Source organism: Nansenia antarctica, assembly GCF_963989245.1.
Source record: "Nansenia antarctica genome assembly, chromosome: 14".
Classification (NCBI taxonomy): domain Eukaryota; kingdom Metazoa; phylum Chordata; class Actinopteri; order Argentiniformes; family Microstomatidae; genus Nansenia; species Nansenia antarctica.
The window spans coordinates 30,612,140-30,637,139 of NC_137684.1; the positions used below are offsets into that span (position 1 = coordinate 30,612,140).

A 25,000-nucleotide genomic window follows, 5' to 3' on the forward strand; every position below is an offset into this window, starting at 1 on the left:
TGTTCTAGCCAGGGGTGTGTCCTAGCCAGGGGTGTGTCCTAGCCAGGGGTGTGTTCTATCCAGGATAGGCTGGTGTAGGTCGGAGGACGGGGCCTTGTAAATGCACGGAATGGATTCGGTTCCAACCGCTCCCTGCATTCACACATGGGGCAAACGGCTCTACTGTCCAATCTGTCCCCGACATCACGGTGGTGGAAAACCACCGGGGCGGGCCATCATCAGTCAAGCCTAGGAGGAGGACGTTGCGTTAGCCAACGTAGCTAGAGAAAGGGGGGAGACAGACCTGAACTCTGGAGCTCCGGGGGGGGGGAGAGAAGGTAGAGCGGGGGTGTGCAGGGGGGAGAGAGAGGTAGAGCAGAGGTGTGGAATGTGGATACACTCTGCAACTCTGCCCCGAGGTAATTATCACCTGGTTTGGATGTGGCGTGGTTCAGCACCTACCGGTCTCTAAGAACTATTATGGGGGCGGCTGTGGCGCAGGAGGTAGAAGAGCCGGCGTCTAATGATCGCAAGGTCGGCAGATCGGCGGTTCGAGTCGAGCCCCGGCTGGCCACGTGTCGAAGTGTCCTTGGGCAAGACACTGAGCTCCCAAATTGCTCCCAGTGAGCGGGCCGGCCGGCGCCTTGCATGGCAGCTTGCCGCCATTGGTGTGTGAATGTGCGTGTGAATGAGAGGCCGTTGTAAAGCGCTTTGGATAAAGGCGCTATATAAGTGCAGTCCATTATATGGTTATGTCCATCTGGGGTTCCACTTCAGTCAGTTAAGTGAATCCATTTGAGTTATCGATCATTAGAGAATCCAGTTATTCAGTCAATTTAATGCATCTGTAGTGGAACTGCTGAAAGGGTGAAGATGAAATCCCGAAAAGACTATCATTAGTTCATGAATTATTTAATTCATTGATTCAGTGAATTAGTCAGACATTAATCTGTGGGTTTGTGTTTGCGTCTGTTCATTTGTTCATTCGCTGGCTGTACTTCTTGAGGACTGAGAGAGTGCACCCCTGGTTAAAGTGATGAGTTGCGCAGTGTACAGGGTGTACAGTGTACAGTGTGTACCATGTACAGTGTGTGTCCCTGATGCTTAAGTCGTCTGCCAGATTACCTGTCGCTGTGTGGAGGGGATCACTTTGCCATGTGCTTGTCTCTGTGTTCGGGTGCACTGTTCTTAATGTCTCTCTAATTTTCAGTGGAAACCAAATGGTGATTATAACTTGCGATGTTGGTAAAGGAAGCAATGTACCATGAGAGGAAGAGGGTTGTGGACTAATTTACCACTGGTACAGGGTTGTGGCACGAGGCGAAGCCGAGTAGGAAAACCCTGTACAGTGGTAAATGAGTCCACAACCCCCGCCCTCCAATGGTCAAATGCTTTTCTACAACAGCCACCACATAATATAACAAATAAATACACAGTTGTAACATTAAATTCATTTATTTACAATCATTAATCGTTTCAGAATACATATATCCTTCCGCCACAGAATATAGTCCCATAAACCAGATCAACCATTGCATTGTAGGTCAGCACAGGTGTTCTTAATCAGATTGATTGGGAGGCGCATTGATACTGGAAATGCTGAAAGGTCTGAACTGTGGGTTGTTGGGGGTATTTACCACTGTTGCTAGCCAATCAGAATCCAGTATCCAGAATCTGTGATTTTCTTTCTGTACATTTGACAAATGGATGATCGTTTGTGTGTGTGTCTGTGTCTGTGTGTCTGTGTCTGTGTGTGTGTCTGTGTGTGTGTCTGTGTGTGTCTGTCTGTGTGTGTGTTTTTGTGTGTGCGTGTGTGTGTGTGTGTGTGTGTGTGCGCGTGTGTGTTCCAGAGCCTCGGCCTGGCCCACTTCGTGTGGATCACGCCCCTGCAGTGCATCCTGTGCGTGGGGCTGATCTGGGAGCTGATCGAGGTCAACGGGTTCTGCGCCCTGGCGGCCCTCACCCTGCTGGGCATCATCCAGGCCTGCCTGTCCCAGAAGATGGGCCCGCATAGGTGGGCTAACACACACACACACACACACACACACACACACTCACCCTGCTGGGCATCATCCAGGCCTGACACGCACAGACACAGACACACACAGAGACACACACACACACACACACACACACACACACACGTTACACCGTTCCTCAGCGTACCAGTCAGTGGCCATGTCTCATCTGACAGGCTGGTACCTCCATCTCTCTGTGATCAGGAGCAGCATGCCCTGTGCCCACCAGGAATGTCAACAGCCTGGGAAACACCCCGAGATGGGAAGAACTGCTCATTTAATAATGATAATAATAATCATAATAATTGGATTTTATTTAAAAGCATCTCAAACTCACTGTACAGAAAAAGAAAAAAGGATAGAAGTAGGACAATAATAATAAAAATAATTTTAAAAAACAAACCAAAAGGCAGCTATGGTGGATAGTATCAGTCAGGATCATGCCATGCTGTACCAAGGCGAGTCTGAACAGATGTGCCCATTGATTGAAGCCCATAGTACAGTGTACTAGTACAGTAATGTCATCATTTGTTTGCATGTGCAACACTGTCACGGCAACCGTACATGGAGCCCAGTTTGAAGTTTCACAACTCTTGGTGATCTATGAGATAAGCTATATCACATGTGGGGGCGGCTGTGGCTCAGGAGGTAGAGCCGCCGTCTAATGATCGCAAGGTTGGCAGATCGGCGGGTCGAGTCCCGGCTGGCCACATGTCGAGGTGTCCTTGGGCAAGACACTGAACCCCAAATTGCTCCCAGTGAGCGGGCCGGCGCCTTGCATGGTAGCTTGCCTACCTCGCCATTGGTGTGTGAATGTGTGTGAATGGGTGAATGAGAGGCCGTTGTAAAGCGCTTTGGAATAAGGCGCTATATAAAGTGCAGTCCATTTACCATTTACATGCAAAAGCAGCTTGTCTGCAAAGCTAGGCGTAGTTGAAGTTGGGTAGTTTTGGGTAGAGGCGTAGATGCAGGCATAAGCATTATATCAAATAATAATCTCAATTACCCTAAAACTATGTATGACATTTTTTTTAAATCACAGTACATACCAGTTAAGTCTTCACGTACAGTATGTCACCCTGTTATCAACAGTTTGTATGATTTAATGATGTGTTATTTGTTCTCTCTCCTCTAACACAGCACACTCAGTCTATGTCTTATCTGTGTGTGTGTGTCTCCTTAGAGTGTTGTGTACATGCTATCGCGTGTGTGTGTGTGTGTGTGTGTGTGTGTGTGTGTGTCTGTGTGTGTGTGTGTGTCTGTGTGTGTGAGAGTGTGTGTGTGTGTGTGTGTGCGTGTGAGTGTGAGTGTGAGTGTGAGTGAGTGACTATGCATGCATACTGTAGCTATGTGTGTCATGACTACAGACCGTGTGTGTGTTCTCTCCTACCAGGGCGAAGCGAGCGGGGATGATCAGCCACCGGCTGGCGCTCACCTCAGAGATCGTGGAGAACATCCACTCAGTCAAGGCCTACGGCTGGGAGGAGGTGATGGAGACCATCATCAAGAACATCAGACAGTAAGACACACTGCATTCTGGGAACAATACAATGTTCACTGGCAAAGATGTTAACCTGCTGAGAACACTCTGGTTGTAAATTGTTGTACATTTCTTTATTACGATAAACCCCTTGAGATGTATCATTTCGTTTTAGAGAGGGTCCTAACATAATACCTGACCGACCTCCTTCTCCCCCACCGCCCTACCCGTACCCTCCGATCCTCATCCACTGTTCCCCTCACTGTCCCACCCTCAAAACTCAAAGGCTTGGGAGACTGTGCCTTTTCACAAGCTGCACCCCGCCTCTGGAACTCTCTCCCTCAACCACTCAGAGACTCACCCTCACTCTCCACTTTTAAATCCCACCTCAAAACCTACCTGTTCTCCATGCATACAACCTGCCCTACCCCTAACCATCTCCCCTACTAATGCTAACTGGGGCTTTAAAGTTAAAGGCTCTTTTGCCAACTGTTTTCTTCTTAACGTAAGGTGTAGTGACATGGAACTGAGAGGAGAGCCTAGATCGGTAGTTTGATGTGAAAGGAACAAGATACTGTTTAAAATAGGGGGGGGATAATATAGATGAATACATTTAAATCTAAATTGAAGCCAGTGTACGTGTCTTCAAACCTAAACACTTGACAATCCTGCATTGTTGTAGTCAAACCGACCGAGACCCATCCAGGACATGTGATTCTCTTTGTAAGACGATGTTGGAGTTCAACAGCGAACAGTAAATCAGTTGGTCTCAAGGCTTTATTAGATGACCCGTTCTTCCGAAGAATGGTTTGTGTAAAGGGAGGTGGTTTGAAGCTGGTGTGATGAGTAGCCATGCCTGAGACCTGAAAGCTTGGGTTGCCAAAGCTTTAGCTTAGCGGGTTAAGGCTATGGCATGAAGGAAAGCTGGGCTCACAATTGAGTGAGCCTGCTAACAATGTAAAGTACTAGGTAGTAGTGGGGATTACTCACCGAATCCATTGCATTGCAATATTTTGGATTGACCAGCGACGAAATGTATTTACATTTTTCAGACTAAAGGTCTGAACATTTTGATGTTGTGTTTTGGTTGGCGACTTGTTCCCAGTTTCACCAGCTGCTGTTACACATATCCATAGATATATATTATCGATATACATATAAAACATTTAAACATCTTGTTCTTTCTCTCCCAGGGGTGAGATGACCCTGACACGTAAGATCGGCTCGCTGCGCTACTTCTACAGCGCCTCCTACTTCTTCTCGGCCATCCTGGTCATCGTGTCGGCCATCGTGCCCCACGCCCTGAGCAAGGGCATCATCCTGCGCCGCATCTTCACCACGGCGTCCTACTGCATGGTGCTGCGCATGACCCTGACGCGCCAGCTGCCCGGCTCCATTCAGATGTGGTACGACACGCTGGCGCTGGTCAAGAAGATCGAGGTAGGGCGGCCATTTAATAAGACACAGGGAGGTAGATTGAGGTAGGGCGGCCATTTTAATAGACATAGGGAGGTAGGGAGGGCATTTAATATCACACAGGGAGGTAGATTGAGGTAGGGCGGGCATTTAATAGGCACAGGGATTGTTGTGAGAATCAAGGACCCCAATTGAAATAAGCCAGTGGCTTTCTTGGGTTTTTATCCTGTTAGTTGACCTTGTATGTAATATGTACTTTCATGTACCTACTTCTGCAAATCTTCTAATAAAGTTTTCAATCAATCAAAAACAGGGAAGTAGATTGAGGTAGGGTAGGCTTTTTAATGGGCCTATCGCTAAGCCACGCCCCCTTTGAAAACTCGGACAAACCAACACTTCACTTCACTGACAGTGACTGACTGACATTCAATGACTTACAATGGCGGGAGTTGGCAAATTTGTGATTTCTGATTTACCACAGCAAGTAATAGACATGTTTTTTTAAAGATATTTCGTCTAGAAGCTTTTCACCATCAGAGTTGTTTGTCTGTAGTGACTTGCTGTGATATGATTGTACAATTTCTATTTTGGGGCGTGGCTTAGCGATAGGTCCATTGCCATAGGGAGGTAGATTGAGGTAGGGTTTGAAAGGTTTGATGTGAAAGGAGGTATAACAGGAGGTAGAACAAGCGTCTTTGTGAATGAGATCCTGGATGTTTTCTGCGGGTATGTGGAGGCAATGTGGAGGCAATGTTCCAGAGCGAAATATTAGTTTCCTTTTGGTTGAAACATATCGTCATCTGTTGTAGCCATTACCAATGCATGTGGCCATGGAATGTATAATATATTAGAGGGACAGACGGAGGGGAGGAAGCGGATATGTTGTAACATGGTAACCATGGTAACATGGGTTCGTGATGCCAGTGTCAGAGGATTATGTCACTGTTGTCCTGTTGATTTGTTGTTTTGATCATTGTGCCTCAAAGGCTCATGGGAATTGTTGTACACACAGAATGTGCAGAGGAAGTTACCTTGTTACGTGCACGGACGCACGCGCACACACACGCGCACACACACACACACACACACAGAAACACACACACACACACACACACAGAAACGCACAGAAACACACACACACACATACACACACACACGCACACACACACACACACACACACACACACACAGAGAAAAACACACACACACACACACACAGAGAGAAAAAAAACACACACACACACACGCACACAATCACACACACACACTCACACCCTTGCCCTCCACCACCACATTCAGCGTGCGCTGCTGTCCAGTATCCAATCACAACCCAGGACCCAGCATGCTTTGCATTCCTCCACTACTGTTGTTGGTCCTATCTATGGACGGGGAAAATAATAAAGACTTGGAGTTTGTTGTGTTGCAGAGATAATGTCCCTGTTTGTTCCCAACTGTATCCTGTTGTTTTAAGCTCTGGTTTTATGTCTTCTAGGAATACCTCACCAAAGAAGAGTACAAGGTCCTGGAGTACAACCTGACCACCACAGAGGTGGAGCTGGTCAACGTGACGGCTTCCTGGGACGAGGTACTTAGGGTTAGGGGTGTGTGTGTGTGTGTGTGTGTGTGCGTGTGTGTGTGTGTGTGTGTGTGTGGAGTGGGCTGTACAAGATAAACACCTCACTAACCCTATAAACTGTCATTCGTACCACAAGCGTCCCAGTTACTGCAGTAGATATACGTATGTATAGATATATGTGACGGCAACTTGTGAAACCAGGATCAGGTCGACAACCAAACAAATTGTTCAGACTTTTATTCTGAAATATTTAAATACATTTCCCTGTTTTACCTGCTGCTCTCACACACAGGAAAGCACAGGTATGACACTTAGTTTAACAAGTATACTATGTTATACTAATAATAATATCTTTATATAGCGCCTTTCTCAAAACCCAAGGACGCTTAACAGATTTCATAGACAGACAGAACAGAAAAACAAAGCAAAGAAACAAAGACAACGAGAGTGACAAAACTAGACTAGAGGCCAAAGGCCTTAGAGAACAGGTGGGTTTTGAGGGCTGATTTAAAAGTCTTATCTTCTCCTCAGCTCCGTATCTTAGTTCAGCTCTATCCGACCATGTTTTGTAGGTTTTCCTCTCAAACACCAAATTCAATCTGTTTGTCGTTGTCGGCAAGTCTTTGTCGTTGGGAATTCAATGCCTCACACAGAATTGTGCTGCTGGGATTCTCTCCCTGTCTCCCTTCTTCCCGGAATGTTCTGTGTAGGAGGAAGGGGCGTGGCCTTTGTTTATTGTTGCATGTACGTCACCTCATTACAATATGAATGCGCCACGGAACCCCTGACAGTAGACAGGCAGTGACCCATAAACTGCCATAGAAGTCAATGATTGAACCAGTGACTCACCATAGAGGTTCCCCTTTTCTCTGCTCAGAAAACATCTCACCGCCGTGATTAGTATGAGAATGGTGATAGATGGAAGCAATGTACCATGAGAGGAAGGGGGTTGTGTACTCATTTACCACTGGTACAGGGTTGTGAAAACCTTGTACAGTGGTAAATGAGTCCACAACCCCCGCCCTCCAATGGTAAATTGCTTTTCTACAACAGCCACCACATTATAACAAATAAATACACAGTTGTAACATTAAATTCATTTATTTACAATCATTCATCGTTTCAGAATACATATAATCCTTCCGCCACAGAATATAGTCCCATAAACAATATCAACCATTGCATTGTAGGTCAGCACAGGTGTTCTTAATCAGACCCCTGTCCTCCTCCATTCACCCCCCTCTCACCCCTGTCCCCCTCCATTCACCCCCCTCTCACGCCTGTCCTCCTCCATTCACCCACCTCTCACCCCTGTCCTCCTCCCCTCACCCACCTCTCACCCCTGTCCTCCTCCATTCACCCACCTCTCACGCCTGTCCCCCTCCATTCACCCACCTCTCACGCCTGTCCCCCTCCATTCACCCACCTCTCACGCCTGTCCCCCTCCATTCACCCACCTCTCACCCCTGTCCTCCTCCCCTCACCCACCTCTCACGCCTGTCCCCCTCCATTCACCCACCTCTCACGCCTGTCCCCCTCCATTCACCCACCTCTCACCCCTGTCCTCCTCCCCTCACCCACCTCTCACGCCTGTCCCCCTCCATTCACCCACCTCTCACCCCTGTCCCCCTCCATTCTCTCACCCCTGTCCTCCTCCCCTCCTCCACCTCTCACCCCTGTCCCCCTCCCCTCACCCCCCTCTCACCTCCACCCCCCTCTCACCCCTGTCCTCCTCCCCTCACCCACCTCTCTCTCCTGTCCTCCTCCATTCACCCACCTGTCACCCCTGTCCTCCTCCAATAAATGAATGAATGGTCTTTATTGTCATTAATACAGTACAGGTACCATACAACGACATTTAGGAGGAGGGGCTCCCCTGGTGCTTGGAAAAAAGACTAAAAACAAGAGAGCCAAGGATAAAACAAAAAGGAGAAAAGAGCTGGTTGACATTCACCCACCTCTCACCCCTCTCACCTCCCCACCCCCCCCTCTCCCCCCCCCAGGGTATCGGGGAGCTGTTTGAGAAGATCAAACAGGAGAACAAGGCCAACGCTCACCCCAACGACGACGGCGGGCTGTTCTTCACCAACCTGTACGTGACCCCGGTCCTCAAGAACATCAGCCTGTACCTGGAGAAGGGCAAGATGCTGGCCGTGGCTGGGTCCACTGGCTCAGGCAAGGTAACCCTAACTCAACCTTAACCCTAACCCTAACCCTAACCCAACCCTAACCAAACCCTAATCCTAACCCAACCCTAACCCAAGGTATGACCACTACACTGTCTGGAAACCAGTCGCTCGTATTTCATTCGCCAACCGCCATGGAGGTTTATGAACAAAAAGAGAAAACTGAAGAAGGCTATAAGTATACCAAAACATGTCGGTATTCACAAGTAGGCTGTGGCTGAATATGTTATAAGTTCCCGCGCTGGTCTTAAAAAGCCTTAAAGTCTAAAATCCAGCAATCCGATTTATAAGGCCTAAAAAGGTCTTAAATGTAAGGGATTTTTAAGAATCGGTAAAAAAAATGCTAGGTCTTAAAAACGAGATTAGCTTGTCCTGCAAGGAAGCTTTTGTGCACTTTGAAGTGACTTTCTACAGTTAACTGTTAATGTTAATCTATTTACTTTTGAGTAATTATGGGACTTATTTATTTTATATCAATTATCCTTCAGACTTTTTTGTCTGTATGGCAGTGAAATCCCTAATTTCATCACCTCGAGGATGACAAAAAGCTATCATACGGTGTCTCGAATAGGGCTAAAATTCTATTCAAAGAGGTCTAAAAAAGGTCTAAAAGGGTATTAAATGTGACTAGTTGAGACGTGTAGGAACCCTGTGTCTCTCTCTCTCCACACAGAGCTCCCTGCTGATGATGATCCTGGGGGAGCTGGTCCCGTCCGAGGGGAAGATCAGACACAGCGGCCGGATCTCCTTCTCTCCCCAGACCTCCTGGATCATGCCCGGGACCATCCGGGACAACATCGTGTTCGGCCTCACCTACGACGAGTACCGCTACACCTCCGTCATCAAGGCCTGCCAGCTGGAGGAGGTAGGGCCTAGTGAAACAAACTGTACCTGTAACTGTCTGTTGTTGTTTGTTAGCAGTTAGCTTGGTCTCAGGTGTGGTGTTGTTGACCTCAATCTGTCCAGTGGTTCGTCTGCCTCGTTCGTTCCACCTATTTCTTTTGACCTGCTTGTCTCTGTCTCTGACTCTCTGTCTGTCTGTGTGTGTCCCTCTCTCTCCCTCTCTCTCTCTCTCTCTCCCTCTCTCTCTGTCTGTGTGTGTGTCTCTCTCTCCCTCTCTCTCTGTCTGTGTGTGTGTCTCTCTCTCTCTCTCTCTCTCTCTGTCTCTGACTCTCTGTCTGTGTATGTGTGTGTGTGTGTCTCTCTCTCTCTCTGTCTCTGACTCTCTGTCTGTGTGTGTGTGTGTCTCTCTCCCTATTTCTCTCTCTCTCTCTCTCCCTCTCTCTGTCTCTGACTTTCTGTCTGTGTGTGTGTGTGTCTCTCTCTCCCTCTCTCTCTCTCTCTCTCTCTCTCTCTCTCTCTCTCTCTCTCTCTCTCTCTCTCTCTCTCTCTCACACACACAGAAGCCCCAGTGTTGAGTGACAGACCCTTCTACAGTAGCGGTAGCCCCAGTAGGTTCATACCATTCCCTCAGCAGGGGGGCCATGTCTCTGGGTTACTGTCCCAGACCCTCCGGTTGTCATGGAGACCCCACATGATGTCACTGGGAAGGAATATCAGCTTGCCCACAGTCATCAGTGCAGCAAACAAGAGCATTTGCTGTAGACAGGGTTCCCGCGCTGGTCTTAAAAAGCCTTAAAGTCTAAAATCCAGCGATCCGATTTTTAAGGCGTAAAAAGGTCTCACATCTCAGGTATTCGGTCTAAAAATTAGGTGCTAGGTCTTAAAAATCACTTTTTTGTCTGTATGGCAGTGAAATCCCTAATTTCATCACCTCGAGGATGACAAAAAGCTATCATACGGTGTCGTGAATAGGTCTAAAATTATATCCAAAGAGGTCTTTAAAAAAGTCTAAAAAGCTCTTAAATGTGACTTGTTGAAACTTGTAGGAACCCTGTGTCTAGGACTAGGAACTATAATCTGTATATGATATGATAGGGACTAGTAAGTGTTGGTACATTCAGACTATAGAGTTGGCATGACAACAGGTGAATGGCACCACTTTGAGCTGCTGCCCAGTGACTAAGCAAGATTTATGGCACATACTTGGGGGACGCTGTCCCACAAAAGGCCCCTAGAGGCGCTGTCTTAACCCACCTCACCTCACCTTAATCTGCCCCCATTACTGTAGAGAAGTGAATGTACCCTAATGGGTGTTTGACCAACAACAAGTGTGTGTTTTCATAGCAAACAGTGGTGGCATGCTATAGTGATGGCCCAGCATTAAAGACACTCTCAGTTTTGTCTCCCAATAAACATGTGTGAAATGCTGGCATGAGCTGCCTGTCTGATTAACATGAGGTGTCTGTCTGACTGTGGGGAGTGGGGAGAAAAGCTTCGACAACACCTTGCAAGCGAGAGCCCTTTGTAACCAAATGAGGTGATAACAGTATGTGTGAAACTCTCTGTCGTTGACGACACGTGAAGTTGCAACAATCGGTACCGAATTCCTGATAGTTTTTTTAGAAACATACTTGAGTCACTAGGCAACCATAAGGATCAAATTGAACAGTTTGAGCCTTTTGATAGTGACCTCAGTAGTGGATCTTCTGAAAATGTTTCCTTTTATACAAAAAAAAAGGTGTCCATCGTAAGAGTGATTTTAGTCTCTCACAGTTTGTCAGTAAAGCAACGTGGCGAATGATCTGACAGAACAAATGGTAAATGGACTGCACTTATATAGCGCCTTTTTTGCTTCTCCAAAGCTGCTCCAAAGCGCTTTACAACAGCCTCTCATTCACCCATTCACACACACATTCACACACCAATGGCGGCAAGCTGCCATGCAAGGCGCCGGCCCGCTCACTGGGAGCAATTTTGGGGTTCAGTTTCTTGCCCAAGGACACTTCGACATGTGGCCAGCCGGGGTTTGAACCGCCGATCTGCCGACGTTGCGATCATTAGACACCGGCTCTACCTCCTGAGACACAGCCGCCCCAACAAAACGAGTGTCACTTGCTTCTGAGTGTCCAGACAAAAGGTCGTCTTTAGTCTGTGGTTTGTGTTGGTGTTCCAGTATGTTGTTGTCCCCTAAAGTCCAGACAACATCCATGGGTGGTCTGGTTAATTGCAAACCTAATAATTAGCCATAAGCTTGTAGCTTTTAGTGTTAGACAGACATAGTTAGACAGTTGCTTTGTTCAGCATGAGACTCACAAGGTGCCTTTTTTTCCACTTGTTGTTTTACAACCTTTTAAACAAACTGTTAACTCAATCCCACAATGCCCTCCTTTCGGACAGAGGAAGTGGCGTTTGAAAAGGTAGGAGGTTTTATAATGATAGACTTGTTCCATCACTGTATGACTCTCACCTATTGTCTATCATTTGTGGGAGTATGTGTGTGTATTTGGGGAGTGTTTTGTGCTGGTGGTGGAAGTGTGTGTGTGTGTGTGTGTGTGTGTGTGTGTGTGTTTTTGATGCGTAGAAACCATTTGATGAACATATCAGTGTTTATTTCTGATGGTATTTAGAGGTTTTTGTTTACTGAGTCTTAATGGAGAGAGCACTCTACAGGACCTTAAGGAATGAGAGGCCTAAATAAAACCATTGTTGTTATTTCGTTCGTGCGATACAGCCAACTGTTATGTCAGCTGTGAATACACAAATGTAAACATGGTATTGGACTTTACTTTTCCTTCAGTTTTCATGCATTTCATCATCCCCCAAAAAACACGTGTGACGTCCTTACCTCCTCATTTTGTTCTGTGCTTTTTGGTTCAGTGTAAAATGTGACATCACACAGTGAGTTGTATGTCAAGGACTCTCAACCTTGGTCCTAGCTGTGTCCTGTGTCAGTAATGGACCCTTATTTAGGCTCTACACTTCAATTACTATGAGGGTAAATAAGTAGAGATGATCAGCTGTTATTTGATGGTTTTGCAAACAAACTTTGACGCTCAATATCTCTGAACTACCCTAAACGGAGATAGAACCTTATCATTCTAAGCTCACGAAATACCATTAAAAAAAACTTTCCTAGACTTCAGGACCAGGCTTGAGAATCCCTTCTCTTTGTGACTCATCTTGCCAGGGTTAGCGGTGTGGTTTCTGTGTGTAACGCACTTCTGTTCTCCCTCAGGACCTGGTCAGGGTTAGCGGTGTGGTCTCTGTGTGTAACGCACTTCTGTTCTCCCTCAGGACCTGGCGCTCCTGCCAGAGAAGGACAAGACGGCGCTTATGGAGGGAGGGGTGACCCTGAGCGGAGGTCAAAGGGCGCGCATCGGCCTGGCCAGGTACGTCAAGTCACACCTGAGTGTCTCTCAGCACATCTCACTCTGAAACACCTGTCACCGGTGGCCCGCAGCAAAATTGAAACTTGAAAATGGTCCTTTCATCAGACAGATCCTATCATGTTGAGTCACTCTCCCTCTACCGCTGTTCAGAGAGACACAGAGAGCGCACTACGCTAGGTTTCAATCATTTCTTACAGTTTTTCTCTGTTGTTTACACCATTTGTATGAAACTGAAGTTCACATTGCTCACAGCGATATCTCACATGAGCATGAGTAACATTCTCAGCAAAACAGTGAGTCATTTGTCAATGTTTTCACTCAAAATGCTGTGTTAATGTTAATGTTAAGCATCTTGTGTTAACAGTCAAATACATTTTTAAAAAAGCAAAATGTGCTCAAGATGTGCTCAACCAACTGAGAAAAACTATAACGCCTTAGCTCTGAAATACTGTAGACAAAGCCGACTGGAATAGATGATTGAGGTTAAATGTGATTGCTCAGATTGATATTGAAGATGGTTTGGAATCCACATTACTGAAAGCCTCATTTATTGATCCATTCACAATAGATTTCAATTGCCTGCTGTAGTATGCCTGCATACTGTTGGACACATTGTATAAAATGGTAAATGGTAAACGGACTGCACTTATTTAGCGCCTTTTTTGCTGCTCCAAAGCTGCTCCAAAGCGCTTTACATCGGCCTCTCATTCACACATTCACACACACATTCACACACCAATGGTGGCATAACATTAAGTGTTTGTAATAGTATTGCATAATGATCCCTCCACAGACAAAGATGATACTATCACTATCTTTCTTATCTGTCTGTCAGTACAGCTACTTTTACTGGAGGGTTTTATGATAAAACATGTGTATTGCTAGTTCTCTTGCAGCCTCAAACATGCCTGAAAACATATATAATAAAATAACAATGTTATTGTATATTATTATTTATGTGTAGCCCAACACTTTGACATGCTCATATTTTTCATGATAATCTTTTTTATAGTGTAGTTTTTTATAGTGTGGATATAGTGCTAAAATATTTTTATTGCTACTTCTTTTACAGCCTCAATGCTATTTTATTGTGTATTATTATTTATGTATAGCCCAACACTCCCACATGCTCATACTTTGCATGCATTATTTATTGGTTTAGTGTCCTGCTGTCTGTTTGCTCTCTCTAACCCAGAGTAGTGTTTTAAGTGGGTGGATTGCGTAGAGCCAGATCCCACGGTGACTCCTTTCAACCCTGTGTGATTAATTCCCTCTGTGTGTGTCCATGTGTGTGTCCATGTGTGTGTACTTGTGTGTGTACATGTGTGTGTCCATGTGTGTGTACGTGTGTGTGTACATGTGTGTGTCCATGTGTGTGTGTACATGTGTGTGTCCATGTGTGTGTCCATGTGTGTGTACATGTGTGTGTGTATGTGTGTGTCCATGTGTGTGTACATGTGTGTGTGTATGTGTGTGTGTGTCCATGTGTGTGTACATGTGTGTGTACATGTGTGTGTGTACATGTGTGTGTACATGTGTGTGTGTACATGTGTGTGTCCATGTGTGTGTCCATGTGTGTGTACATGTGTGTGTGTATGTGTGTGTGTCCATGTGTGTGTACATGTGTGTGTACATGTGTGTGTGTACATGTGTGTGTACATGTGTGTGTGTACATGTGTGTGTGTATGTACATGTGTGTGTGTGTACATGTGTGTGTGTATGTACATGTGTGTGTGTGTACATGTGTGAGCAGGGCTGTGTACAAAGATGCTGACCTCTACCTCCTGGACTCGCCCTTCACTCACCTGGACATCGTGACGGAGAAAGAGATCTTTGAGAAGTCTGTGTCACAATGCTGAGTGTTCCATCTGGGCTGGGGGAGGGGGGAGGGGATGTGTGTGGGGGGCGGTGTAAGAAAAGGTTAAGGTCAAGGTTGCCTCTTGTTGTCTTTGACACAGTGGAATGGTGGGGCGGGGGGGGTTAACCGTGACTTCAACAGTATGTACTGTACTGTATATACTATATACAGTGTTCCCGCGCTGGTCTTAAAAAGACGTAAAGTCTAAAATACAGCAATCCGATTTATAAGGCCTAAAAAGGTCTTAAACGTAAGGTATTTTTTCTAATTGGGTCTTAAAAATGAGGTGCTAGGTCTTAAAAATGAGATGAGCTTGTCCTGCAAGGAAGCTTTTGTGCACGTTGTTCTCTTCACGTTGAAGTGACTTTCTACAGTTAACTGTTCATGTTAATACATTTACTTTTGAGTGATTATGGGACTTGTTTATTTTATATGAATTATCCTTCAGACTTTTTTGTCTGTATGGCAGTGAAATCCCTCATTCCATCACCTCCAGGATGACAAAAAGTCATATGGTGTCGCGAATAGTTCTAAAACTCTAGAGGTCTAAAAAAGGTCTAAAAAGGTATTAACTCAGCCACTCTCTTCTCTATAGCTATCTATATCTTTATATAATGTTATCTAGACAACATTAGCTATCTATATCTATCGATCTATCGATCTATCTATCTATCTATAGTATCTATCTATCTATCTATCTATCTAATAGCTATCTATTAGCTATTATTATTATTATTAGCTATCTATTAGCTATCTATTAGCTATCTATATGTTACATGTGAGAATACGGTACATGTGGGAAAACACGTGGATAACATGTGGATAACCCTAACCCTAACCCTCGACTTGGTACATGCTGGCATGTCTAACCCTAACCCTAATCCTAACCCTAACCCTAGTTTTCCCACATGTACCCAGGTGCCTTTGCAAGCTGATGGCCTCCAAGACGCGCATCGTGGTCACCAGCAAGCTGGACCACCTGAAGCGCGCCGACAAGATCCTGCTGCTGCACAACGGCATCTGCTACTTCTACGGCTCCTTCTGCGAGCTGCAGGCGCAGCGGCCCGACTTCAGCTCCCTCCTCCTGGGCCTGGAGGCCTACGACAACATCAACGCCGAGCGCCGTAGCTCCATCCTCACAGAGACCCTCCGCAGGGTCTCCGTCGACGAGTCCGCGGGGCTACGCAGCCCCCCCGAGCCGCCCGTCCGCCAGTCCTTCCGCCAGCCCCCGGCCCCGATCACCGTCCCGGGGGGGGGACCCCAAGGAGGAGGCGTGGCTGGAGGGGAGGGTCTCCCAGAAGCCAAGCGCAAGCCCTCGCTCATCCTCAGCCCGCTAGCGGCCGCCCGCAAGTTCTCCTTCATCGGGAAGGAGACGGCCCCCAACGGCGGCCCCCCGTCCACGAAGATCGAAGACGAAGGCCTCCGAGAGCACTCGGAGAGGAAGTTCTCGGTCGTGCCCGAAGACGACCAGGTGGAAGAGGTCCTGCCCAGGGGGAACAACCTGTACCACAAAGGGCTGCAGCACCTGCAGAGGCGGCAGTCCGTCCTGGCGTTCATCACCAACGTGCAGGGCCAGGGGCGCAGGGAGCACATGCAGACGTCCTTCAGGAAGAAGCTGTCCATCACGCCGCAGTGCGACCTGGCGTCGGAGCTGGACATCTACGCCCGCCGGCTGTCCAAGGACAGCGTCTACGACATCAGCGAGGACGTGGACGAGGAGGACATGGCGGTGGGTTCACTTGGTTGTTGACTTTTATTGTTTTCTGATCAGTAAGTGTTTATTTGTATGAGGAGGATATGGAGGTTATTCGGTTGTTAAGTCTGACGTTTAGCAATTTCCGGGTCCAAATACAAAATTCCCAGCACCGGAGTACCAGTGTACTACAGCGGTAGAATGACAGTTTTTGACATCGTTTTTTAGACTGGGATCTATTCATACAACAAGGGACACAGCACTTTCCTGTTTTTCCAATATTGTCAGCGTCTTTGAGCCTCGGAAAAGCGCTATACAAATATAATGAATTATTATTATTACTGAGGCATTTCGAAGAGAGCGCCTCAGCCAACGTTGGACCCGGAAACACGTCACGACTTATATATGTATTAAAGAAATGCTTAGGTTGTTAATTTCATTGCTTCTTTGTTGCAGGAATGTTTTGCAGACGAGCGGGAAAACATCTTTGAAACGATCTCGTGGAACACATATCTACGCTACATCGCCACCAACAGGAACCTTGTATACGTCCTCATTTTCATCTTCCTGGTCTTTGCAATCGAGGTACAGATACTGTGTTAAAAGATGCCTCTTTGTACAGTTTTTATTTGTGTCAGTATTAGATCCATGCATGTCAGTATTAGATCCATGCATGTTGCCCTCAGGAGTCTAAAGGGCTGTGCACACAGCGTGCGATTTCTGTTGCGCGTCAACATTCCATTTTGAAGTTTGAATGGAAGTCTATGAGAACATCGCATCTCAACACACACGGCCCCGATTTTAATCGCACGGCGAAAATTCGATTCCATTCATTTTGAATGGGAAAAAGCACAAATTTGACAGTGCGACAAAACTCGCACGCCGTGTGCTTTGTCCCATTCAAAATGAATGGAATCGAATTTTCGCCGTGCGATTAAAATCGGGGCCGTGTGTGTTGAGATGCGATGTTCTCATAGACTTCCATTCAAACTTCAAAATGGAATGTTGACGCGCAACAGAAATCGCACGCTGTGTGTAGAGCCCTTAAGTCTCTCCTCTGCTTCTTTCCCATAGGTTGGTGGCTCTGTCGTCGGTATATTTCTCATCACAGAGTAAGTGTTTGTGTTTGTCTGTTTTCTTTTTTTCAAGACTGTGAAGTAGAATCAAAAGCTTTTGCAATTCAGTGATATAAGTAAGTTCCCATGACTTGATTTGGAGGTTCTGGATATTGTGGAAGTACTAGAAGAAGCAGTTTCAACAAGAGCTTATCAACACAGAGACCAGCTGGATGGAAAACAAACATCCATAACCTGTTTATTTGTTATATTATGTGGTGGCTGTTGTAGAAAAGCAATTGACCATTGGAGGGCTTCGCCTCATGCCACAACCCTGTACCAGTGGTAAATGAGTCCACAACCCCCTTCCTCTCATGGTCAATTGCTTCCATCAACCTCTTCAACCTCTTCAATCTCTTCTCTCTCTTCTCTCTCTTCAATCTCTTCCATCTCTTCCATCTCTTCCATCTCTTCTCCAACTCCCAGTAAGATCTGGAGGGAGGAGGCCAACCCCTCGTCGCCCAACTTCGTGGACACCCAACACCAGAACGCCTCCTCGCAGCCCCTCCACCAGGCCGTCATCGTCACGCCGACCAGCGCCTATTACATAATCTACATCTACGTGGCGACCTCGGAGAGCGTGCTGGCGCTGGGGTTCTTCAGGGGGCTGCCGCTGGTCCACACGCTGCTGACCGTGTCCAAGAGGCTCCACGAGCAGATGCTGAGCGCTGTGCTCAGGGCCCCCATGGGCGTGCTCAACACCATGAAGACTGGTGAGTGACTGGCCCACTGAACACTGGATCAGAATCGCCTTTATTTAAGCAATATCACACGAGAGGGAGTGTGTTACACTGAATATCAGCACGGCTGTGATTCGGTCGTAGGTACGAGGCCGCAGGCCGAGTACTGAAGACAATCATGAATGACTTTTTTGTATGTGTTTTTCCGGGCCAGTGGAATTCTGTAACGGCGGCCTGATGGAAGGAGCTGAAATGATTGGTGGAGGGGGTGAGAGGGGTCCTGTGTGATAAAGCCTTTGAAAAAATTGACGATAAAACGTTACCCTCACAGTCCCAGGGGCGACAGCCCTATGTTCCACGTGGCGTGATCTCAATCTGGATCAGTGAATCTGATTGGCAGTCAAACGGTCAATCAATCTTCCATTCGTTACTCAATGACTCCGTCTATCAACCCATCTATCAGCCCATATCCACCAGTGTGTGTTTCTCTCTCCCAGGTCGCATCATGAACAGGTTCACTAAGGACATGGCCACCATCGACGACATGCTGCCTCTGGTGCTGTTTGACCTCATCCAGGTACTGTAGCTGTTTGACCTCATCCAGGTACTGTAGGTGTCTGGCTACGTGTCTGATGTCATAATGTCAGAACTAATACTGTATGGGGCCTACTTCTCAGAATATAGCTAGCCATGTGAATTGTGCATACCTTACTAAATCCTACACTAACTACACCTTCCTCTCTCTCTCTCTCTCTCTCTGTCTCTCACTCATCCTCCTCCTCTCTCTCTCCCTCTCCTCCTCCCTCTCTCCCTCCAGTTAACGTTGATAGTACTGGGGGCCATCTTTACGGTGTCCATCATGCGGCCGTACATCTTCATAGCCGCCATCCCCCTGGCGGTCATCTTCGTGGTGCTGAGGAAGTACTTCCTGCGGACGGGGCAGCAGCTGAAACAGCTAGAGGCTGAAGGTGAGACTGGGGGGGGGGGGGTCTAATTCATTATCAACACCAGAACGCCGCCGTCTAATGATCGCAATGGTTGGCAGATTGGCGGTTCGAGCCCCGGCTGGCCACATGTCGAAGTGTCCTTGGGCAAGATACTGAACCCCAAATTGCTCCCAGTGAGCGGGCCGGCGTCTTGCATGGTAGCTTGCCGCCATTGGTGTGTGAATGTGAATGTGTGTGTGAATGGGTGAATGAGAGGCCGTTGTAAAGCGCTTTGGATAAAGGCGCTATATAAGTGCAGTCCATCCAAGAGAGGAGGAAGAGTGAAAAGAGAAGAAAGAGGAAGAGAAAAGAGAAAAGCAAAAGTACTGTCAAAATAAAAGCGAGCTGAGAGGGTAGCCAGGGAACACTGAGACTACCAGAGCCATCTTGTCTGTCGGTACCAGGGCGTGGCAGCTGGCATGGTACGAGTGGCACCGTGCCAGGGGTCAAAGGTGAACATAAAACAGGGCGGGAGAAGGAGAGGATGGATGAGTCAGCGCAAAGGGGTGGCGACTGCTAAAGGGAAATGGGAGGGGCCTCATGCAAGGTTAGCTCTCCTCCAATCAGATTGCCACTCCTGTAACCCTGAGTATTGGCATCAAAGAGATGAGGAGTTGTGTCTTTGGAGGCCGCGATCTGTTGTCGGGTCCTTTCATTCGGATCGGATGTGGAACCTCGGGGCTTACGCAGAGAATGTGCAAAACATTCCGAGAGTTGCAGATATAGCACTTTTCTAGACACTCAAAGACGCTTTACAAACTGAAAAGATCGAATAGTTATAATAAAAAGAAACAAAAAAATAAATAAAAGAAAGTATAGGGGTCTAATTAATTTTTTGATTACTAAATCTAAGTCTAAGTGTCTTTGTAGGACAATCTACGGTACTCTGTATGCTGCGATTTCGGGCGGAGAAGCGGCGACCAAGCAACGCCAGCGTCCTCTCTCGACCGGCGTTTTTTTAAAAGTTCAAATTTGTATCAAAGGTTTTATGAAAGTCCTTGGTTAGAATTTTTAGATGACTAAATCTAAATCTAAGTGTCTTTGTAGGACATCGATATCAAGTTGTGTCCATTGTACATCATACATTTATATCTGCGGTGATCTGAACACCCAGTGATAGATCCTGGGAACACTTGTTGACCATAGAGCAGATAGCAACCACATCCACTGTGATCTGGTAGTGAATAATGAAACAAGTTGGATTGAGTGAAGTGAAAGAGAGTTCAGTGTGTTTTTGGAATACTTTGACTCGACGGCAACAAGGCCTTTCCGTAGCCTCGGAGCACAGAGGGGTCGCAGGGAAAATCCGATCTGGGATTTCCTCTGGCTCCATCCTGGCATCACACACACACACACACACACGCAGACACACACACACACACACACACACACACACAGAGACACACACACACACACATACACACACACATACATACACACACACACACACACACACACACGTACACACACACACACACACACACACAGACACACACACAGACACACACACACACACACACACACACAGACACACACACACACACACACACACACACACAGACACACACACACACACACACACACACACACACACACACACAGAGTGGAAAAGCATGTTGATTGGAACATGTTCTGTCTGATTTCCCTTATTGCTAGAAGGGTGTTGAAGGACACTTCTTGGTGTTGTGTGAGAGAGTTGCTCTTGGGTACAAATAGACTCACACACAGACACACACAGGTTCATTAGAGTACCTGTTTGTGATCAAAGACACGAACCAGAGCAGAGAGACCCTCTACTTTATTATTTCCTTCCTTCCATGAAGACCACTTCCTGGTTCTCTCTCTCTCTCTCTCACTCTTTCATTCTCTCTGTCTCTGTCTCTCTCTCTCTCTCTCTCTCTCTCTCTCTCTCACTCTTTCATTCTCTCTGTCTCTCTCTCTGTCTCTCACTCTTTCATTCTCTCTGTCTCTCTCTCTCTCTGTCAGTCTTTCATTCTCTCTGTCTCTCTCTCTGTCTGTCTGTCTGTCTGTCTCTCTCTCTCTCTCTCTCTCTCTGTGTGAGAGAGACAGTAGAAAGAAGAGCATTAGAAAACGAAAGGTTCAAGGGTGGCCTGAGAAAACACATCATATTCCATCATTGGAATGCTGGTAGATTTCTGTGATGGCTGTGTGTCCTGTTAAGCTCTTTCTCCCTCCTTGACCTCGCTCTCTCTCACCCCCCTCTGCTCCTTATGCCCTCCATCTCCTCCCATCCATCCATCCTCCCTCCCTCCCTCCAGCCCGGAGTCCTATCTTCTCCCACCTCATCATCTCTCTGAAGGGTCTGTGGACCATCCGAGCGTTCGGGCGTCAGTCGTACTTTGAGACGCTGTTCCACAAGGCCCTGAACACCCACACCGCCACCTGGTTCCACTACCTGGCCACCCTGCGCTGGTTCCTGTTCCGCTGTGACATCATCTTCGTCTTCTTCTTCACGGCCGCCGCATTCATCGCCGTGGGAACCAACCGTAAGTCAAGTGTGCCTCTCAGAATGTAGTCCTAGGAATGTACAGGGTTCCCGCGCTGGTCTTAAAAAGCCTTTAAGGCTAAAATCCAGCAATCCGATATACTATACTATACACAGAGAGAGACCCTGTGAGTAATTGTTTTAAAAATATCTTTGCAAATTTCAGGACCCTCCTTTCATGACTTTTCCTAGATATGTGCGTTCTACCACCCAGTATCCTTTACATTTTCAAAATCACATCAGTATAATCTAGTATAAAGCTATTTAGCATTGTTTCTGTGTTGGAGGCAGGCTAATTTACATGGCTGCCAACTAGTGGTCGTTGTGTGTAAATAGCAGCTTTCCATTGTAAAGACTAGCGGCTCTTATAGTAGATAAAAAAGGCACAGCTGTTCTAGTGTTAATGTGTAAAAGCACTGCAGTGAAAGGGCCTACGTTTGAACCGTCCAATCACATCACATCACCGATTATTACATCAAGGAAATGAGAAAAGGAAGGATGCATGTTTAATGTGTGAGCCGGTTTCCTTTCGAAAGCTCGTCAATAAAACCGAGGGGAACATACAGTCGATGAGAGTCAGTGTGTGCATCTCGTTTGGTGTCATGTAACCACGCACGTCCCAGCGGCCTACATACGTACGTGCACACACGCAGCCCACATGCAACCCACGAAGTCGCAGCTGAAATGCATCTGATGTGTGGATGTGGAGCGTGACCCAGTGTGTTTATGTTTGGAGGGAACGGAGGGCCAGGTTTACAGGTTTACAGCCCATTAGCTTTCAGTAGAGCCAGTCAGTGCCAGGGCAGGACAATTTGGTTGTTAAGTCTGACGTCAAACGTGACGTTTTAGCAATTTCCGGGTCCAAACCAGAAATTCCCCGCACCAGAGTACCAGTGTACTAAAGCACCAGAGTACCAGTGTACTAAAGCACCAGAGTACCAGTGTACTAAAGCACCAGAGTACCAGTGTACTGAAGCACCAGAGTACCAGTGTACTAAAGCACCAGAGTACCAGTGTACTAAAGCACCAGAGTACCAGGGTACTAAAGCACCAGAGTACCAGTGTACTAAAGCGGTAGAATGACAGTTCAATCGTTTTTTAGACTGGGATCTATTCATACAACAAGGGACACAGCACTTTCCCGTTTTGTCAGCATCTTTGAGCCTCGGAAAAGCGCTATACAAATATAATTAATTATTATTATTACTGAGGCATTTCGAAGAGAGCGCCTCAGCCAACGTTGGACCCGGAAACACGTCACGACTTAACAACCGAATAGCTGTGTCGCTGCCACATCTGGGATAGCAGTGTAGCATGTTGATAGCGGTGTGTGTGTGTGTGTGTGTGTGTGTGTGTGCATGTGCGTGTGTGTGTGTGTGCCTGTGTGTGTGTTCCTCAGAGGATAAGCCTGGGGAGGTGGGCATCATCGTGGCTCTAGCCATGCTCATCCTGGGGACCTTCCAATGGGCTGTCATCACCAGCATCACTGTAGACGGACTGGTATGTACCCTTGCATGGCAGCTTGCCGCCATCGGTGTGTGAATGTGTGTGTGAATGAGAGGCCGTTGTAAAGCGTTTTGGATAAAGGCGCTATGTAAGTCAGTCTGTTTACCATTAGAAAGGAGCTAGTTGGTCTCAAGGAAGACTTGGCCAGACAGTTCAGGGCTGTCGACGTGACAATGCAAGCCCAGAGTAAAGATACCGACCGGAACTACAGCAATATAGACAAAAAATGTTTTGAATATGTTGAGTTGTCGACACTGTGCTTTCAAGTTAGGTTGGACTGTTTTGTGATGAGTGCTGTGTTCAGACTTATCACAGCTCAGGACATTATTTTGTTCTGGTGGAGTTCGCAGAGAGAGGAGAAGCATCACTGTTGTTCACAGTTCGTGAGCTTAGAATTATAATAAGGTTCTATCTCCGTTTAGGGCAGTTCAGAGATATTGAGCGTCAAAGTTTTTACATTCCATTATGTTTTGTGAGATGGAACCTTTGTATTTTATTAATTACTAACTCAAAAAATGTCAACATTTTAAAAATAACACCACACAGGCATTAATAAACACCTAATGGATCAGATTATGTAAAAAAAAACTCAATTTTGACAAAAATGGAGATAGAACCTTATAATTCTAACGTCACGAGTTTCACTCCGAGGGAGGAAATAACTAATCTGCTCAAACATCAAACACACCATCACACACAACTGGCTGAATGAATGTGTTGACTCACTCATGACCTTAATTACTCCTGGCTCCCACACACACGCATAAACACCACACACACACACACACACACACACACACACACACACACAAGCAATCTTTCGTTATCTCATGTGCCCAAAAACACAAAGACAAACATACATTCTGCACAGACATTCCACAGTCACATGACGTTGTGAACGTTACACCAACATGACACACTCATACAAGCCTGCATGCAAGTCGCTGTCGACGCCCCCCTTCCATACACACACACACGCACACAGACACACACACACACACACACCTACACACACACACAGACAAGCCCTTCCATACACACACACACACACACACACACACACACAGATAGACCCTTCCACACTCACACACACACACGCACACAGACAGGCCCTTCCATACACACACACACACACACACACACACAGATAGGCCCTTCCACACTCACACACACACACACACACACACGCACACAGACAAGCCTTTCCATACACACACACACACACACACACACACACTCACAGACAGACCCTTCCACACACACACACAAGCACACCCCTCCCCTCCCCTCCCCTCACATCTCTCCCCTGGTCTCCCCCCTCCCCCCCCCCCCCCCTCCCTCCCCTCAGATGCGCTCGGTGGACCGGGTCTTCAAGTTCATCGACCTGCCGTCGGAGGAGCCGCGGCCCTGCGGGGGTAAAGGTCATCTGGACCTGGTCATAGACAACCCCCATGCCCAGGACACCTGGCCCAACAACGGGCAGCTGGAGGTCCAGGGCCTCACCGTCAAATACACCAAGGCTGGACGCTCCGTCCTCCAGGACGTCTCCTTCTCCGTGGAGGGGGGCCAGAGCGTAGGTCACAGGAGAGGGAGGGGGGGAGGGAGGGAGAGGGAGGGAGAGGGAAGGAGGGAGGGAGGGAGGGAGGGGTGGGGGGAGGGAGGGAGGGAGGGGTGGAGGGAGGGAGGAGGGGAGGGAGGGAGAGGGAGGGGGGCCAGAGTGGAGGGAGGGAGGGAGAGGGAGGAGAGAGGAGGGAGGGAGGGAGGAAGGG

General features: G+C 47.2%; 1 protein-coding gene across 1 annotated transcript in view; it reads left to right on the forward strand.

Annotated features, from left to right (window-relative positions):
• cftr (CF transmembrane conductance regulator) overlaps positions 1-25,000 on the forward strand; it is a gene marked incomplete at both ends in the record, with an annotated part of 41,684 nt that overhangs the window by 10,912 nt on the left and 5,772 nt on the right. Inside the window, 17 exons of the mRNA XM_080545280.1 lie at positions 1,830-1,993; positions 3,391-3,516; positions 4,671-4,917; positions 6,386-6,478; positions 8,473-8,649; positions 9,329-9,520; positions 12,793-12,887; positions 14,641-14,727; positions 15,664-16,474; positions 16,895-17,023; positions 17,513-17,550; positions 17,980-18,266; positions 18,731-18,810; positions 19,051-19,201; positions 21,499-21,726; positions 23,125-23,225; positions 24,580-24,804. Coding sequence (XP_080401406.1) covers positions 1,830-1,993; positions 3,391-3,516; positions 4,671-4,917; positions 6,386-6,478; positions 8,473-8,649; positions 9,329-9,520; positions 12,793-12,887; positions 14,641-14,727; positions 15,664-16,474; positions 16,895-17,023; positions 17,513-17,550; positions 17,980-18,266; positions 18,731-18,810; positions 19,051-19,201; positions 21,499-21,726; positions 23,125-23,225; positions 24,580-24,804 — 3,231 coding nt within the window. The remainder of the gene's footprint in view (positions 1-1,829; positions 1,994-3,390; positions 3,517-4,670; positions 4,918-6,385; positions 6,479-8,472; positions 8,650-9,328; positions 9,521-12,792; positions 12,888-14,640; positions 14,728-15,663; positions 16,475-16,894; positions 17,024-17,512; positions 17,551-17,979; positions 18,267-18,730; positions 18,811-19,050; positions 19,202-21,498; positions 21,727-23,124; positions 23,226-24,579; positions 24,805-25,000) is intronic.